At 41.5% G+C, this 19527-nt stretch overlaps 1 protein-coding gene and 1 long non-coding RNA gene across 3 annotated transcripts in view; both read right to left on the bottom strand.

Annotated features, from left to right (window-relative positions):
- COP1 (COP1 E3 ubiquitin ligase) overlaps nt 1–19527 on the bottom strand; it is a 97582-nt gene that overhangs the window by 50796 nt on the left and 27259 nt on the right. For both annotated transcript variants that reach the window (XM_083621602.1, XM_083621603.1), the window contains exons 11-12: nt 19199–19334; nt 6081–6224 (exon numbers count right to left, since the gene is read on the bottom strand). In XM_083621602.1, the coding sequence (XP_083477728.1) occupies nt 6081–6224; nt 19199–19334 (280 nt within the window). The remainder of the gene's footprint in view (nt 1–6080; nt 6225–19198; nt 19335–19527) is intronic.
- On the bottom strand, nt 585–6044 carry LOC310765994. The gene is made up of 2 exons (XR_014549909.1): nt 4718–6044; nt 585–1364 (listed from the first exon to the last, which is right to left on the bottom strand). It is a non-coding gene; the product is annotated as an uncharacterized lncRNA (long non-coding RNA).

Consider the following 19527-nt stretch of genomic DNA (forward strand, 5'->3'; position numbering starts at 1 on the left):
TTATGGAGAAATGCTCAGGTTAGTACAACTGATACTTACCTGAAGAATGGATTTATATTGGAATAAAAAAAATCATTGGGTTTGGTTCTGGCTCAACTTGGTAGTCAACAACAGGAGAAGAAATGCTCTGGCAGCCTAAAGATCCAGCGTGGAACCATACAGAGATGTTTGACCAGCTGAAGAGGAAAAAGAGCCAGCTGCCTATCACCATGTTCCTCCACAGGACACCAGCACCAGCAAGTGCTTCTGACTCACGGCCAAGCACTTTGGGGTACTGGTCTATCCCCCTTGTTGCTGTTTCCACATCACCCTCCAGCAAGGAGGAAGACAGAGCCACCACTGCCGCCAGACTGTCAAAGAAGACTAACAAATAGAAGGCTGGAGAGCCCTTTTCTGTTCTTCCCTTGGGAGATATGCGTACAGGGACAGATTTGCCCATTTCTCTAAGCTATTGATTGTATAATGCTTATTCTTCATTGTACAGCTCGATGATTAAGCCCCTTTGTGGGTTACATGATTGTATCCAAACAGTGTCTGGGTGTTGACTCGCGAGTTGATGTTGCTTCTATCAAATACACGAGTGATTGTAAAGAAAAAGACTACATCTGTGATTTATTAGTTTGCTTGTTTATACTCCTTATTGTGGAGCAGTTGCCCTTGGTGATATCTTTTTGTCTGACTTTGCAAACTGGCCTTTTAAAAGGTTTTTCAAGGGCTTCCAGAGGTTTAGAGGGTGTTTGCAGGCTTTTCCAATGGTGTTTTCAAATATATGCAATTTCACTGACACACGCAGACTGCCCTGTCCTGTGAGGTTCCATTGATGTGTAGTTGCTTGTTGTGCATGATGGCCCACTGGTGAGGTAGAAGGGCCCCGTGGAGTAGTTGAGCATGATGCTTGGCCAATGGGGTTATTTGAGATGCCAACATGGATAGCCCTACGTTCCATTACATCAGCTTGATGTTCACCTTCTTGCAGGAGAAAAGTAGCTTGGCTGCTGCTTTCATCTTTATGATGTGCTCTGGAGAGAGGGAGATCAGACTTTGGTATGTGAAGACAATGAGGTAAGCCAGTTGACACATTGGAACAAGTTGACTCTTCTGTCATTAGATGGGAGCAATGAGCTTCCAGGGCTGCTATAATGCTGGTCAGATACTGCAGTGCCTCTTCCCATGTTGGAGACTGGATGAAGAGATTTGTCCAGGTGTGGGTAGGTGTGGATGCCCTGGAGATGGAGGTGGGCATCAGGGCAACCATGGAGAGGAGGCCAGACCAAGCAAGAGGGCTTTATTTTGAAAATGGCGGTGTCAGACTGCTTCTCTTACAACTGTCTGCCAGTATTCCTTTACACTTTTATTATTAAGACCTAGAATGTTTGCAAAGGTATCATGACACTTCAGCATTCTAGAGAACAGGTAAAGGAAATGGAAGGACTTTAACACAAGCAAGCAATGCAAGGGTTCCCAAACCTTTTTACTCCACAGACCATGTGGAAATTCTAATTCTAATACAATAAAATACAAATAAGTAAATACAGTTAAAAATCAATATATTTAAAGGACACACACCAAAGACCACCTAATCAAAACTTGTAGACCACATTTTGGAAGTCCCATAAGAGCCACAATGGTTGCTGGGACGAGTTGGGGTTCATGGCATATACAACTGCCAATGTCAATTACAAAATACTAACTTTTTTCTAGCAAAGCATTTGAATGTGTACTGTTAATTAAACATGTTAAGCGAATTAGTGAGTATGAAGAATCTGAACATATATTTTAGCTTCTTGCCTGTCTCCAACTACAATAGGAAAGGTTTGTGGCAAGAATACTTGAAGACCCAATTACATTTCTGTAAATAAATTACAACAGACAGTTTGGACCATCAAGGTTCAAATGGGGGGGGGTGTTAATTTTTAGAAGTGGTTCTCTTACTTAATATCTGAAGAGGGGTAGAGAAAAGTTTTAAATAACTAAAAAGTCCCCAGAACTTTGGCAAAGGCAAGAAGAAATTGCTGGATGAGCTATGAAGCAAGCAATTGTAACGGGGAGGTCATAGCTTGGTTCTCTAGGAACAGACTTCCAGTTGTAATCTTGATGTCACTGACAGTACATAATACAAGCAAAACAGACCAGTGGTCTGACTTCAGAAAGGCAGCTTCATATATTCAAATAGTGATAGCAGTTCCTATGAAAGTACACTATTTCCCATCTCTCCAACTAGATCAGCAGGAAAAGAAGAAGGGGGGGAAATGGCAAAATAGTTCTCTCCCCCCAGACTGTATCATGAAGAACAGCACTCCAGCAAGACAGAGCAGCTGGAGACCTCAGAGCAGGTGAGGCGGGGGGGGGCAGGGGCAGGGCACAAATATGAGAGAAATGTCAGGCCCTTGAGAACAGTGTGTTGGCATCCCCTTCACGCAGCTTTATTGTTGAGGCACAGACTGCTCAGGTGAAATTAGAAAACATCCAAATTGAATATTGTACTTTGTAATCACTAAGTGGTCCGTTAACATCTATTCAAGTCTCTTCACACACCATAAACCTTTAATACTGTTTTTAATTCAAATCAAATTATCACAAGACTGAAACAGTCTCCTTCCTGTTTACTGATCTTTGTCAACTTTCAGCTAACTAAAAGTGTTTGTAACATGCAAAAACAAAAAACCAGAAGCCACATTTCCCCAAAGAGCATACTGAACAGCTTGCATTAAATCAACACTACGAGCCAAAAGATACAAGCTACTTTTGTGTTAAAAGTACCATTTAGCTTAGAAAACATGCTCTGTTCTATTCTAATGCTAATAAATAGGAGCAATTTAATTCTTTAGCAGGTGCACTACATTTGCCTAATCACCACTTGTCACATTTTAATATCATGTAAACAGAATCTAAAAATAAATGAGATTACAAATTTTAAATAATAATAATAATAATATTTTTTACTCCAGTTGAAACTAATACGGTCCTAATTTGACCCCAAGGCTGTTTCCCCCAAAGCCATGCCCACTTGCCCCACCTGACCTAACACTTCCTTTTACCAGTTATGGCTGGTATGTCAACTATGTCTATTCTGGGACAGGGACAGTCTGGCCCCAGTGATTCATGTACTGGTAACCTCAAGACTAGATTACAATGTGCTCTATGTGGGGCTACCCTTGGGGCTGGTCTGGAGGCTCCAGTTGGTGCAAAATGCTGCTGTTGATGGGGGACAGACTATCACCAGCGCATAACTCCAGTGCTCAAAAGCTTCCACTGGCAGCCCATACAGAGTTGGGCCAGGTTCAAGGTTCTTGTGTTACTTTACAAGATCCTTAATGATTCAGGTCCAGGATTGCCTAATCCTTTCTATCACTGCTCAACCACCGAGATCTTCAGTGAGTCAATGTTAATGGTACCCAATTGGCGGAATGCACAGCTTGCCGCAACCATGAGCCTTGCATTCAGTATTGCAGGCCCAATTGTATGGAACTCCCTCCCAGTTGACAGGCCCCCTCAGTTAAACTCCTGGCACTGGCTTTGTGTTTCAGCAAGCATCTAAGTTTTAAATTATTTTTACTCTTTTCTGCTTAAAGATGGTTGTAGTTTAAGTGTATGTAAACCATTTAAATAAAATAAATAAAAGGTACTTTCAAGGTATGCAGGCTGTTTCTCTCAAGCAGGGGAGGGTACAAAACTTTGCTTAGCTTACACGCTTTGGCGAGCAGAAGGATGCAAGCACTAGGGCAGGTAAAGCTGTCTTACCATTCATTTCAATTGCCTTGACTTACCTTGGAACTATTAGAAGGTTGTAAAAAGTTTGGTATCACCGTAGCATTACCCAGGGTCTAGGGCAGAGGTGAGCAACCTGTAGCCCCTAACACAGGCATAGGCAAACTCGGCCCTCCAGATGTTTTGGGACTACAACTCCCATCATCCCTAGCTAACAGGACCAGTGGTGAGGGATGATGGGAACTGTAGTCTCAAAAACATCTGGAGGGCCGAGTTTGCAATGCCTGCCCTAACACCTGGTTGCCCCATTGTTCCATCTCATCAGAATTCCTTCCTTCCCTCTTGTTTATGTCCTCCTGATTTTCCTTAGCTTTTAAATGTGTTTTCCCCTACAGTGGTACCTCGGGTTACGAACTTAATTCGTTCCAGAGGTCCGTTCTTAACCCGAAACCATTCTTAACCTGAGACACGCTTTCACTAATGGGGCCTCCCACTGCAGCCGACATGTGATTTCTGTTCTCATCCTGGGGCAAAGTTCGCAACCCGAGGTAACTACTTCTGGGTTACCAGAGTTTGTAACCCGAGGTACCACAAGTTAAATATTTCTCTTTAACTTCAGAACAATTGGAAAAGTTATTATTTTATCTGATAAAAATTATCAATCAGAATTTTTTTTATATGACACCCCCTTATCCACAGTCTGAGAATAATTTAGTAGGCTTCTGCCATATATAGCCCATTAAAATCAGAAAAGGGATCTTACTTTGAAGTGGCTTTATATATATATATATATATATATATATATATATATATATATATATATACACACACACACACACACACACACACACACACACATACACACCTTACTCCCCCCCCTGCAAAATGAGTCTCATAAAAGCAGCTTAGAAAATATCAGACAAACATCAAAATTAACAATACTCCATCACTAAAAATACAGTTACCAGACTAAGCAGCATCATGGAACAAGAACGGAAAGGGGCCATACCTAACAATCAATAAATTGAATTTAGCAACAGTGGAATCAAAAGCTTGTTTTCTTAGAAGGGTCTTCAATCCTGGAACACAAATAAAGAGGAAGATAACCTAAACTCTTGAGGCAGGGACTTCTACAGATATGGCACAACCATGGAGAATCCTTTGATGCATTGCTACCAATCATGTCTCAGAAGGCAGCAAAACACACAAGAGGAGACAGCAGCTATCTTAAAAGGTGGACAAATTCATGCAAGAGGTAACAGTCTGTTAAGGAGCTTGGTCTGAAGCTGTTCAGAGCTTTAAAAGGTAATAACCCACACCCTGAATTGCATTAGGAAATGGGCTGACAGCCAAGGAAGCCAACATAATAAAGGGATTGTGTAATCCCTGCATTTTGCCTTAGTAAAGATTTTAGCAGTAACTAAATCCTAAATAGTTTGAGGGGTTTAAGTATGTTATAATGGAGGGGGGGACTCTGTATGCTTGAGAGTAACCCTATCAAACCCAATGGGCTTCTTTTTTAAGTAGCCATGTTGAAAATTGAGGTCAGACAGTCTAAATTCCTAATCAGAAAACTTTTGTCTTTGGTTCCACCTGTCCTGGATCTGATTCCACCTATGGCCAGCATGCAACCCTCTTGGCCTAAAACTAATTAGTCACTTCTCACCACTGTGCTGTGCACTTCCCCCAGTTGTTAGCCAACCATGCATGGTTTCTGATCTGCAAATAATTGCTCAAGGACTTGGACAATCAAGTACTGTGCAGGAATCTCAATTATGGATTGGTTTTTCAAAAGGAAATGTTATTGTAGATTGACCAAATTTGTACAGGTAAGAGACTGGCGTATGTTTACAAAGGTATAAAATGCAGTTTCTCAAAAAGCAGAAAAATATGCATTATAATGCACAAAAATAGAGACAGGTACAGCTTCCCAATGAAGAACACAGTAAAACAATACTCTGATTATCCTACAAGGATGGCAAATAGGCAGGTCTCAAATCAGGTGCACCATTTCCGGTTTCCGTAAGGGGCCAAACTTTTCAACAGGGTTTTAAACAACCTCTCTTCATTTATTCAAGATTACCTGCAATGCTTTTAATAAATATTTATTGTGGGAGTTATATTCCTCATAATAAAACTGTAGTAATATTACCAACATGGAAATGAGTGTCTGTTTTTGGAAGTAAAGGAATCCATGCTTTTCACTTAGTTACCTAGGACACAGGCTAATTCCAACAACAACAAACTGACCTGATAGGTGCTTATCGGGAATAATGACATGCAATCAGAAATATGGGTTGGAGGTGGTTATATTACCATATATGAACTATCCCTACTTTCCAAATCACAGTCAAGAGGCAACAAACACATACCTGATTTTGGAATTACAGGTCATTTCATTCTCAGGATAGTGAATATCAACTGCATCCTGGATGACTGTGCCATATTCATAGACTTTAATCTTCTTTGTCACCCCAGCAATAGCAAAATAGTCACAGTCTCGATCAAACTCAATACTAAGAAACGAAAATGCAACCAGAAAGAAAAGCGTAAGACACAAACCAAACAAAGCATATTCCTAGCTTATTATTATTATTTTATTTAAATTTATCAGAACAATAAAAAACTTTCAACATTGGCATCATTTAAAAAGACAACAAACCTTTTATCTCTTATGTTCGCCGAAACCTCCTCTCACCTATACCATTAACTAGCAAACCCCTCCCTAAATGTAAATACACTTAATTAAAAATGTTGAAGGACGTTTAACCAATGGAGAAATAAACAAGAAGATGTTATGAGTAAAAAAATAAAATGGGGGGGGGGGAATGGTGTAGGAAAAGGCAATGTTGTTCTGACTTTGTCTACTCTTCAGCATTATATAAAATGACACCATAGCAGGTGGAAAGTGGTTGCTGGAGAATCTGGCACTGACCTGACCAGGTTAAACCATGCCAGGGCATGATTGCCTTCATCTAGCCAATGACTCTTTCTGAAATGCTGACTTCTCCCATTCTGTGTGGTTCCGCAATAGTTCTCCTGCAGCTGGAGAGCTTTATGCAGATGCTCCAGTGTTTTTTCCCCGTTTTTTTCCAATTCCTTTTTACCTTCCACATTAACAAATACCCAAATGTCAAAGCTGACAGCTCACACTGTGAAAGTACAGGGGAGGATTTGACCTGTGGTGTTTGAATAAATATGCTGCAGGGCAGCTGTCAATGGATTTCTTTTACAATTAAGAGTCCAAGTGCACCTCCTCACCCCCCCTCCACACAGAGAATGCCACTTTTAAGCTGGAAGAGCTAAATGTTAATATAGGGAAAGAAAGAAAGGAGCAACTTGGGTAGATTCTACACTTTAGCCAGAGAGGTAAAATCAATTGCACCAAAGCTTCAACACATGGCATCCAAACCTGCAAGTGCTTTTCAAAAAGCAAGACCTTCTTAAAATAGTTGTATTTTGTGTAGCATGTAGGCCAAATAAGATAATTCCATAAACACATATCTCTCAATAAAGACATATTCTACATCTAGTTTTTCCCTTTCCCCTTTGTAATACCTCTTAGGACTTGTCTAACGTTCTGATAACGACATCCCACATTGCCCTGCTCCATGCTATTGGCAATCAGGAACGAGGAGCAGGTAACACTGGAGTGTTTTGATTTGAGACAAGTTCTACTAGATGTTATGGAAGGGAAGAGGAAAACTCTGCAAAGGGAAGCTTTTTTCCTTGGAGGCAGCTGTGAGTTTATTGTAATGTATAGTTTGGCTACAGTTAATGCACAGGATAGCACTGTAGCTTTATTTGGTGGGGGTGTGTGATAGGGGAGGGGGAGTACCTCTGATGGAGGGCATGTCATGCTCCTTCTGGGGTACTTTGGCCACCTTTGGTCCCCACCCTGCACTCAGCTCTCACCTTTGGCTCCTAGAAGCTGTCAGCATGTGACAGCGGCCACACCCCAGGAAACAGCTTTGACTGGCTGGCTAAACCGGGTGAGGAGAGCCAATGGGTCTCAAATCCTTACTGAGTCAGGAACTTCCCCTACATGCGAAAACAGGCTCCGGCAGATTGAGTGGATGAGACAACATATTGAATCTCTGCAAACATACAGGTCTTTTATGGTCATTCTCCATCATGAGTTGAGAAAGCATCCTTGTGGCTACACAACATTCCACTGAACCAAATTACTTGGCCACACCTCTGAAGTGGGAAAAATAGCCATCCAGTCTTGGTTACTTAGCTACAAGCCTGGGGTGCCAATCACAAGAGAAACACTTGTTCTCCAAGTTCTGATCTTGAAGATGAATGGTGCCATTTGTGAGGTACAGATTAATGCCTCAGAGAAATAACAATGATTACAGTTCAATGCTGATCAGGGAAAAATTAAAGGGGAGAGAGGTATGCTTTCAGGATTAATTTGTAGAAGCTTCCTAGCAGAATTGCATTTTGCGGTACACTTGATCGCCTTGCAGTGTTTTTCCTTGTCAACTTACTCTGAAAGGGTTTTACAACCAGGAGCCTATTCTACCACAATGGATTTATTTGTACCACAATCTTAATTGAACTGCTGTGTCAGCTACTGTTTCTTGCCCTGTGGATTGTGCTATGGCATAACTAAACTGATGTCAGCTATTCATCTACTTGGATTCAATTTATACCCTCAGCCTTCTGCTGCTGAAAGAGAAATATTACCATGTCTGGTAAAGGTCCATGTTATTAGAACTGAAAATCCTCTCTTACCTGAGGAGATTTTGTTACTGTTAGACATGTAAGCTTTGAATAGTTATATTCCATGCTCTGTATTTTCACTCCCTAAGAAGATGTCAATACTAAAATCAGCATTTAAATGATGTGCCCGCAAAACTTAATGGGCTATCTAAAATTATTTCTAAGAATATAAATAGTGTGCATATTAACCAATGACACTGTTTGCTTGAAGGTCAGAAGCCTGAGAGTCAGAGACATTGCAGGGGTAAAGTCAACAAAGAGATAAAGAACTGCCTTGCCAATATTCATCTGCTGAGTAGAAGAGAAGAAAAACCTTTAGTATGTACATGGTAGCTTATTTTAAAATGGAGGAGCTACTCAAAGTCCCAGTTATTCTGCCTCTATATATAAACAGAAGAGAATTAAACGTAGCAGTTAGGTCCATTCACAACTGCATAATGTCCTGAAGGAAACTCTACCTGCACAACCTGTTTTGCATAAAACAATACATTGGAGAAAGCATGAGCCAAAGAGACATATTGTGGGCTGGCTCAGACATAAAAACCCTTGACATGCCAGCTTCAGAGATCAAGGACTGTTTGCTGACTGATGCCACAAACAGTTGGCACATGATGCACTACCACTTTAACAGTTACAGTTATCTTGGTGGTTCCGCAACTGTCAGGATATATGACGTGTAGGTATGTGGCAATTCTATGAGGACAAAAGGCACATAACTTGATACTAAACCTAACAGGCAGTTTTCTGAGAATCTCACCAGCCTTTATTTTGTTTAACCTTGTTTGGTCCTTACCACTGCAGAGACAGAGAGGATGTAGAAAATATACAGTGGTACCTCGGGTTAAGTACTTAATTCGTTCCGGAGGTCCGTTCTTAACCTGAAACTGTTCTTAACCTGAAGCACCACTTTAGCTAATGGGGCCTCCCGCCGCCGCTGTGCGATTTCTGTTCTTATCCTGAAGCAAAGTTCTTAACCCGAGGTACTATTTCTGGGTTAGCAGAGTATGTAACCTGAAGTGTATGTAACCTGAAGCGTATGTAACCCGAGGTACCACTGTATGCTGAAGTAACAGAAATGGCAAAATAATAGTTTTGTTGGTTAGGAATGAGGCTTCTGCCCCTCCCACAATTAGTAGGACCAGAACAAGTTATGAATAAAGGGCAAAAACTGAAGAGCAAATGCAAAGTTAGCAACTGGGCAAGCTTAATAAATCTGCATCATTTATATGGGGCACAGAATTTTAAATCTTCCTGGTGGAAAATTGGATTGCCTGGGAACTTTTTTATTTTTTTTAAGAACACAGCACTGTGGTACTTACAGTCCAAAAAGTAAGTTTGTTTTACAAATTAGCAAGCCAAAGTTCATGCATTATACAAGGACCATATTGTTTCTTGGAGATGAAAAAGATGCCCTCCTCCAAATGAACATCTGCAGTATCTTGATATATACTTTTAAATAGGCTACAAATTAAGATTAAATGTTTAAAAAACCATTTAATTATCTGCAGATGGAGATTTCTTTGAAGCTTTAGCAGCTTTAATGGGAGATGGCATCTCCTAAATATCAGGGGCTAAAAATTATCAGCTAAAGCTAAATAAAAGAGGTCCCACTGGAGGCTTAGTGGCTTACATTTATTAACTTCCTGAATTCAAAGTATGCAAATTTTATCCCTAAAAATTAAAAATCTCTCAAGCATACACAATAAAGCTATTTTTTTATTCATCATAGAACCATTATAAGCAATGCCAGGGAAATCCATAATGAGACTATTGTTTTGACGATCAAGATGCAAAATACCAGAAAACAATTCAAGAAGACATTACAAATACTCTTAAGAATTGCCAAGCCAGTTCTGTTAATTTTATGTTATACTTTGAAGTGTGAGCATGATTTAGTGCCATTGTATTTTCTAGACAATACTCTGGAATGGAGGCAAGGTGTAGTCCTACCAACTGAAGCCTACATAAATGGCCAGGTCCCATAAAGTTGGCACCATCTAAAAGCAAGGGCTTCACAATGAACTACTGCTGAACACAGCACTGCACATAACTGCCAGCATCTACATACTAACAGAAAACTCATTCTCTGAGCATGAACCATTTTGTCATCAAAGCAGTACCATTCACACCTAAGCATTGGCAAGCCTGGGTGAACAGACCCTGTAAGCAGTGTCCACAAAATAAGCTGTGTCCACAAAATTTGGCTAACAGCTAAAGATCTGAGGTTGCCAGGATCTTGTCCCTCTTTCTCCAAACAGGTCAACACACAGTGTCTAGACCTTTATAGTCTAGGACTAGGTCAGTGTTGATGAACCTTTGACTAGGGCTGGGCAGTACCTGCCCAGTGTGGTGTAGTGATTAAGAGCGATAGACTCGTAATCTGGGGAACCGGGTTCGCGTCTCCACTCCTCCACAAGCAGCTGCTGGGTGACCTTGGGCCTGTCACACTTCTCTGAAGTCTCTCAGCCCCACTCACCTCACAGAGTGTTTGTTGTGGGGGAGGAAGGGAAAGGAGAATGTTAGCCGCTTTGAGACTCCCTAGGGTAGTGATAAAGCGGGATATCAAATCCAAACTCCTCTTCTTCTTCTTCTTCTTCTTCTTCTTCTTCTTCTTCTTCTTCTTCTTCTTCTTCCCAACATTGTAATATATCACCAGCTAAACCTCGTGATATCCCAAAATATTACAATGTCGGAAAGGGGGAAAGAAGGTAGGAAAGAAGCAGGCAGTTGTCAGCCATGCAGATGATCAGCATCACCATGATCAGCTTCTGCCACTTCCTGGCAAGGCTGGGCAGGTGGCACTGCCCCAGGTGGGGCGCACCAGTCAAGGTGCCACATGGCATAACACTGCGGAGCCCTGAGGCACCGCCGGCCTCCCAGGAGCCAGCAGTTGTGGCTTGCCTTGGCAATAGCCTTTTGCTGTGCAAATGGCAGCTACCAGGAACCACCCTCCAGAGCATCACGCAAGGCACAGGAGGCGGCTCCGTTCCACTCAGCGCTTGGTGCAAGGAAGGGAGCAGCCCACTGACACTCACGTGGCCAGGGAAAGAAATGAAGGTGATGCCAGACTCCTGAGGCCGGTGGCTGGCCTGCGGAGGGAGCGAGTGGGCAAACATCAGGTGGCCTGGCTGGGGTTTCCGGATTAAAGCATGCAGTGCTGGCTGCAGCCAGGGGCGAGCAGGGATTCACAATACATTGCCTGCTCTGCAATTCTGAAATCACTCTCACGATTTTAACTTTAAACTGGTTTCAGGCAATGTATCGATACATCATCCAGGCCTACTTGTGACCCTCCTAAAGTTGTTAAACTACAACTCTTATCATGCCCAACCATGCTGGCTGGAGTTGATGGTGCCTGGGCCACAGGTTTCCCACCCCTGTCCTTAGTAGACCTTTGTGCTATCACAGTCAAGTCAGTGTGCTCTTACTAAACCTCAAACGTCTCTCTTATTCTGGCCCAAGGGCAGTTATTTCAGGGTATTCTTCTAGCTATGCTTCAAGACAGCTCTGGCAAAACATTTACAGTGGTGCCCCGCAAGACGAATGCCTCGCAAAACGAAAAACGCGCAAGACGAAAGGGTTTTTCGGTTTTTGCGTCGCTTTGCTAGACGATTTTCCCTATGGGCTTGCTTCGCAAGACGAAATGTCTTGCAAGTTCTTGCGAGTTTGTTTCCTTTTTCTTAAAGCCGCTAAGCCGTTAATAGCCGCTAAGCCGTTAATAGCTGCTAAGCCGTTAATAGCCGCTAAGCTGTTAATAGCCGCTAAGCTGCTAATAGCCGTGCTTCGCAAGACGAAAAAACCGCAAGACGAAGAGACTCGCGGAAAGGATTAATTTCGTCTTGCGAGGCACCACTGTATTTCAAACTAAGATATTGAAATCAATTAGAAAACTGAACTGAAATACCTGACACCCAAATCCACTTTTACTACATTAAAGAAATAATGATGTGCCTTTGGGTCACAGAATCATAGTTGGAAGGGACCTTCCTGCCGGCTCCTCAGGAGAGTCCTTACCCATCTTTACACCCTGGCATCCCCAGAGCAGAGGTTTTCAACCTTTTTGAGCTCATGGCTCCTTTGACCAACCACATTCTTTCTGCGGCTCCCCTGCGGGATACGAGGGAATCCCCACTTACTTTGGAGTTCCATTCCGGGCTACCACGTGGGGATTCCCTTGTTCTGCCCCTGCCCCTTTTGTGTGCCACTTTCAGTGTGTGTGTAAGTGGGAGCATGTGTGCCAGTAGTTCACAAGTGGGGACTCCCCAGTACTTGGTAAAAACTTGGGCTGTTTTGTCATTTAGTGGTTTTGCCTATCCTTTTATGAAGGATTAAAATTTAAGCAGTACAGATTTGAAAAGGCTTTTAAAAACTTATGAGTCATTCATTGCCCTGCTCAATGTTCTTTTTGTAAGGTGGCATCCAATAAAAAAAACCTGAAACACGATTCCTAAGCAGCCCCAACTGGCAGTGACTCAGGCCTCCCCTCAGCAGCTGGGATCATAGAGACGGGCTAGAGAGGCGCACACTCAAGCAGCACTCTTTCAAAGACAACCAACATCACATAGCACAGAGATACATGAAAAAGTAGAGAAGCACATCTTATTTGTCGGTTCCGAGTAGGGAGTTACCGGCTTTGCACTGGAAGCCGAGTTTTGTTTTCATCTGAAGGAGGGAAAGAAGGAGGAATGAGGGCTGGGGCTGCTCACGGCACCTCTGACCATCATTCAAGTCACCCCAGGGTGCCACAGCACGCTGGTTGAAAACCACGGCCCTAGAGTTATTTGGCACCACAGGTCAACTCTGACAGGTGGGTGGGGACCACCCGCATTTGAGAATCCAGGGTGTCACATTTCATTTCCAATGAACTCTCTTGCCTCCCCAAATTGGCTTCACAGACCAAGCCTGGCCCACAGGCTTGAGGTTCCTCACCTCTGCCCTAGAGATAATATGACAGATGATTAGCTAATTTAGTATTCGTGCCCCACTTTTATCACCAGGATAACTGACCATAGAATAGCCTGCCCAACTATCAACCAAATACAGAGCATCAAAGGCAAAGATGTAGGGTAAGACACTACCGTTAATTCAGAATTCCCTTGAATCAAAGCACACCAACTGTACTTTTATCAAACTATTTGATATTTTAACAAAATAAGAAAAATCAATTTAAACAATTAAAGGTTGCTCTAACTTCTGAACTCGCCCTAACTGCTAGCAGAGGCAGGTAGATTCTCTTCACAGGAAGAATACTAGGGGAAAGGAATATAAGAAGAGTTCAAGCATTTTAGGTATTTTCCATAATTTAACCCTTAACTTTCTAACTTCTAGTGACAAGGAGGTAGGGAAACAAGGAAATCTGTATCAGCTGCAAGCCAAGCACAGTAAAGTAAGCCTGAAGAAAGCAGTCCAAGAGGAGATATGGATTTTTCTCATGCATCTTCTACCCTACTATGAAGAAGTTAAAATTAGAAGTGAGAGAAAAAAGGCTCATGTCATAGTCTATGATTGAGTACTATGGCAAGAGGCTGCCATTGTATCTTCCTTATTCCCACATGGAACCCTTTCCCAGTACCATGGAGACCAAAACAGAAAAAAGGTGCCCATATGATGTTGTAATTTTAACATTCTATATTTCCCCCCTCATTATGGAACTCAAGATGGCATACACAGAGTTCTCCAACAGTCCTCCTGTCTAACCACTGAGCAGACCCAGACCTGCTTAGTTTCAGAAAGGTGGTGGTGCCATATCCCATCAGAACATACACCTCAATCACAGCTTAAGCAATCAGTTCTTAATGTTGAAAGCATAGCAAAGAAAAGGGGGAAACCATGCATGTATTGCCAAGACTGAGAAACATGCCCTGATGGGGTGCCATGTCCTTTCTTTCCCTATAGCTCACTAATGAGGTTGTGGTTTTCTGAGCACCTCTGAAATAAAGTTTTGCCATGTGGTCTTTAGGCCAACCTAACATTCTGCCTACACAAGAGTAACCATGTGTACAGTGAAGAGGCCAAGCACTTATTGAAAATCACTGTAAAACTTTGCAATGAGTTTTTATCCTTCTTTGTAGGCTACATTACTCCAACCTAAACACACACTTTTGACCTCCTGTGCCACACACATTAACAGCTACTGAGAATATTCTTAACCACTCTCAATAAATACAACTTGCTAGTATCAAAGGACATCACAGTAGACCAGTTATAGACCTGTTCTATCAGTTACCAGTGCAATTTTAGAAATAATTTAATTATGCCATACCCTTGAACCTCTCTACTTCAATTATTTAAATAAATTCCTAAAAATCATTGTCATTCAAACATTGCAGATTCTTTGTTCATCTTTTATATGTCTTAGTACTGACTTTCACCATGGGGAAAACATTAGAAGTTGTTTAGCTGCATTAACTGTAGACCAGAATCCAAATAAGCTGACATTTTTACTCATTTATCAAATTTCTGAAGACTGCCAGTATGCTCAGTTATCAGTAGGCCAAAATTGTATGTGCAGACTCTTATGTTCAAAAGTTGTTTTACATACATGACATAGTAAGTGTGTATGCCACCATAAATGCACCTAGTGAGAACTCTCAGCCAATTTCTGGTCCCTGACCCATCTATACAATACATATGTTTGGTACAGACAGATATTTTTGTCCACACAACAACAACAAAAATGTAATGTGTGTAATAGCTTTTAAGACCAATTCCCCCCCCCCCCCCACTATTTATATACAAGGTGTTCACCACATCTTTCTAACATTTTATATTGATTTTATATTATTCTAGGTAAACCTGAGGACGCGGGTGGCGCTGTGGTCTAAACCACTGAGCCTCTTGGACTTGCCGATCAGAAGGTCAGCAGTGAGTCGTCTGCGACTGGACTTAACTGTCAGGGGTCCTTTACCTTTACCTTTAGGTAAACCTGAAGCACATTTCTATTGATTTTTTTAAAAAACCCATTGTTGATCTTTATTTAATATCAACATTTGCTAAAATGGTCATAGAATAAATTCAGAAAGAAAGAATGCCTCAAATGTTCCTTTGTTGAGCCAAAGTGCTATGGATCTGCAACAGCATGAAATTTCTACCAAAAGGCTGGATACAGAACTCATATTCCAAACGATACAATGATGATTCCAAAGCAAACAGAGGTTGCCACCTTGTGGGCTGGTAAACTACAGCTATTAATTAAATGATATATTGTTGTTATACTTCTTGTGAGATCTGATACAAAAGGTGAATACATGTTTTGGGAATATTTTAAGCATTAAATAGCATCCTGCCTCTTCTTGCAATTTATTTGAAAGGGATTGAAAGTGTTTGCTGCCAATAAAAGCAGCATGTAACAGATGTTATCCCATTTACTCCATTGTTCCAAATTGGCTGGGGTGGCCAATGCTACTCCAAATCCTATGCAGTAATCAGAAGAAAATCATAGCAGCGAAGCAAGAACAGCAGATAGGGGAAACTGGAAGTAGTCAAAACTAAGCAGGGGAGAGAAAAGAGTCTTATGATTTAGCTTTTCCATAGGAAATAGTACATCCTTCTCAAATGCATCTTCTGATCTCAAAATAAAAATGGGAGAACATGCTAGTGCAAGCCTTCTTGAGAGTCCTGGAAGACCTCATCCCTGCCTTCCAGGCCTTTTCCCACCTGGCCTGAGAGGGCAGGACCCGGACTGACTCCAGCTATCAAAGGTGAGGCTGCTGAACAGACTATTGGGATGGAGTATTGTTTAGAAGGTTTTGTTGTGGGAGGGGGGGTTGCTGTTATTGATATTAATTTTTTGTATCGTTATTTTAGATCTTAATATGATTTATGTGAAAACTTTTCGATTTGGCTGTGTACTTTTTGATGTTTTATTTACTGTTTATGACTACTTTCTTATGCTTGTACTTATGTAATTTTTTATGCTGTAAGCTATCTTGCGCATGGTTTTAACTATGGAAAGGAGGCATACAAATAAAATTATGTATGTATGCATGTATAAAGATTCACTTGCAATACTGGTGCTTTCTGTTAATTTACTGAGTTTCTTAGTCCCTTTTTGGTCACAGCTTGACACAGTTTGTGGCTGTGCCACATGCCAGCCCTATCTCTAGCCAGAGGAATTGTGACTGCTCTGTTAGCCAGCCCTCAGGCCTGAGAACGCTGCTTTAAAATGCCAGGTTGCTTTTACATAATATCTCTCTCATTCATGACTGGATTGTGGATGAGGAGGCCGACCTGGTATGTATTACTGAGACATGGGTTGGTGGGACCTTTTTTCAGCCAGAACTTACTGGAATTCAGTTCCGGCATCTCTTTTTCTAGAAAAATAGCACTGTGGATGGGTAAACAGAGTGGGTTTGGTCTTATTCAGCTGTGCCTACCTGGGTCCTCAGTGCAGCATCAGTCTTGAGGGTGGGGGTGGGGCTGTATTCCATCTCTCTCTTCAAACTTCCTGTCTGCTTGAGTGGGAATCTAGAGTGAATGTACCTGGCATTGGGCAATCAGGACATATTAAGGAGTCTGCTGGTTTGCCACCCACCACACTGCCCAGCAGTCTTGCTGACTGAGCTGACAGAGGTGGTCTTGGAAGTGGTCTTGAAGGCTTCCAGACATCTATGCTGTGGGAGCTGAAGGTTTCATGGCAGCCATGACAAAAATGGGGCTGTCTCAACATGTCACTGGCCACATGGGAGGCCACACCCTGGATCTAGTTTTCTCAACCAGGCAGGAAGAGAGTGAACTGAGAGTGAAAGGATATTAACATCAGTCTTTTATCATGGTTGGCTCGCCTCCTGAGGAGTTTTAGGTGTCCAGCAGCTTTCCCCCTCTGCAGAGGTAGGGGACCTATTAGGATAGTGTACCCCCAGAGGCTCAAGGATCCAGTTGGTTTCCACGTGATTTTAGGGAATTGTCCCACCTAATATGACTGGGGTTCCTGCTGAAACACTGCCTGATCTGTGGAATATACAGATGGCTCAGGCCATTGACACACTTGCCTGAGTACCCTTTCCCACTTGACAGAGCCTCGCTGGCTCCTTGGTGTAGAGCAGAGCTGAGGGCAATGAAAGATACAGGGGAGACAGCTAGAGCGCATGCAGAGAAAAACTGCAGGTAAATGTAAGCAAAATTAGTGGGTGCTCATTATTGAGCCTATTTATAGTGACAGTGAAGGTGGCCAAGAAGACATACTTTTGCTGCTTCCATTACATCCCCACCGGGTCAACCAGCAGAGCTTTTCTAGGTAGTATGAGGCCTTTTATAGTCTGACCCAAAGAAGGTGGCAGAACAGACAGTGGCCAGCAGTGACTTGCCTGCAAAAAACTGCTGGCATCCATCCCAACCAGCACAGCAAATGGTCAGGGATGATGGGAGTTGTCAGTCAGCATCATGCTGACTTATCGTCCCAAATGTAACCTGTTTCATTTTCTATGTGCCCTTTTAATTTTATTTTCTATTTAGTTTTCTATCCAACTATTTGGTCATATTCTGTTATAAACATGTCATATTTTAAATATTATTTTGGATGGGAAACACTATATATATAGTCTAACTTTTGGACAATTTCCAGACAGGAGGTGCATAGACAGTAAAGGATATAACCGAACTAGATATTTTTAAAATTTTAATTAGTATGTCCATTTAGTGTTCTCAAACATGTTTTTGATATCTAAGTAATGGACACCACATAATTTTTTTTAAAAAAAGATGTCCTTCAAAAATTTATGACAGGCAAGCTCTTTCAATCATTTTTCATTCTTCCAATTTCTTTTATGAAGTTTCCTATCTTTGTGAATTTCTACACTAGGAATTGCTAATTTATTTGATTGAAAAACCAACATAAAATGGTTCTGCGACTTACTGACAAATTATGGATTAAACAAAAAACAATTTAGTTGGCATTAAACCATTTTCTTATCAATGTAACTTCATCATGTCTACATTTACACCTCATCAGAAAGTTATACTCATTTGTTTTAACAGCATGTTTGGTTCAGCATTTTGAATCCTCCAAGACAGAGCTATTACTGAAGTTGATCATATTACTTCCTAATGCCTAATTTAGCATCTTAAAAGAATTCAACTGCAAGGTGTTCAGAACGTTATGGAGAGAGAAAAAGCTCTCCCAAGATACTCAGCTTCAAGCTTTGTCAATTTACTCTTCTAAAATAAAGTTGACATTCTAATGGAAATGTTCTACTTACAGCATAACAGGAAAGAAAGGGAAAAAACAGTGAGCTGTTTAAAAAAAGCTGAAGTACCCTACAGGCCAATTCTGTCTGTTTCTGACTGCAGGTTAAACATGTGTTGAACCAACTATATATATATTTTTATATTCTTGCTAGGTAGATTGGAATTAGAGGAGATGGCATCTTTAAGATTTCAGCATTTTAAACTATTTGTATGTCTTTAATACACAAAAACATTCTTGAATATCTCCAAATATTCAAGTTTCTTCCTATATTCACTGACCTCCCAACTCAATTCAAACATACAGCATTCTTTTCATTGATTACGTTCCAAACTATTCTACTCACAGCAAGTTCCTGCTGCAATGCTAGTGCCTCATTTGGCAAATTTAATTTCAAGCCCACTCATTGATTTACCAAGCTTAAGAAGAAAACCAAGAAGGAGAAATTGTGGGCAGCATTCATGCAGGCAAAATATTGAGGCCAAAGATAGACCTTCAAGTAAAGGAAGAACTTTGCCTGACCCTATGAAGTCCCATTTTGTAGAATTTCTAGAATTTCAACAACATTACGTTTATTACCTGGATACTATGCTGGATCCATTGTAGAGGTCACTAGCATACGACAGTGTTGCGAGGGGTCGGACAGAATTGTAGCGAGTGAACTTGGATAGACACTCCTGAAATTCATCCAACTGGCTTGAGGTTCTGCTGTCATCTACAAAGGTAGGAGGGGGGGGGATAGGATTTTTAGATGGTAGAACAGTCAGGAGCATCAGCAATTAGTGCAACTGGTATATTATTCAGTGACACATGTTCTGACATCCTTAACCACACTAACATTCTGACAGCCAAATTCTACATCACTTAGTTTCTGAATAGTCTTCAAAAAGGCAGGTACACACAAATCA

The sequence above is a fragment of the Podarcis filfolensis genome, assembly GCF_964270895.1.
Source record: "Podarcis filfolensis genome assembly, chromosome: 6".
Lineage (NCBI taxonomy): Eukaryota > Metazoa > Chordata > Lepidosauria > Squamata > Lacertidae > Podarcis > Podarcis filfolensis.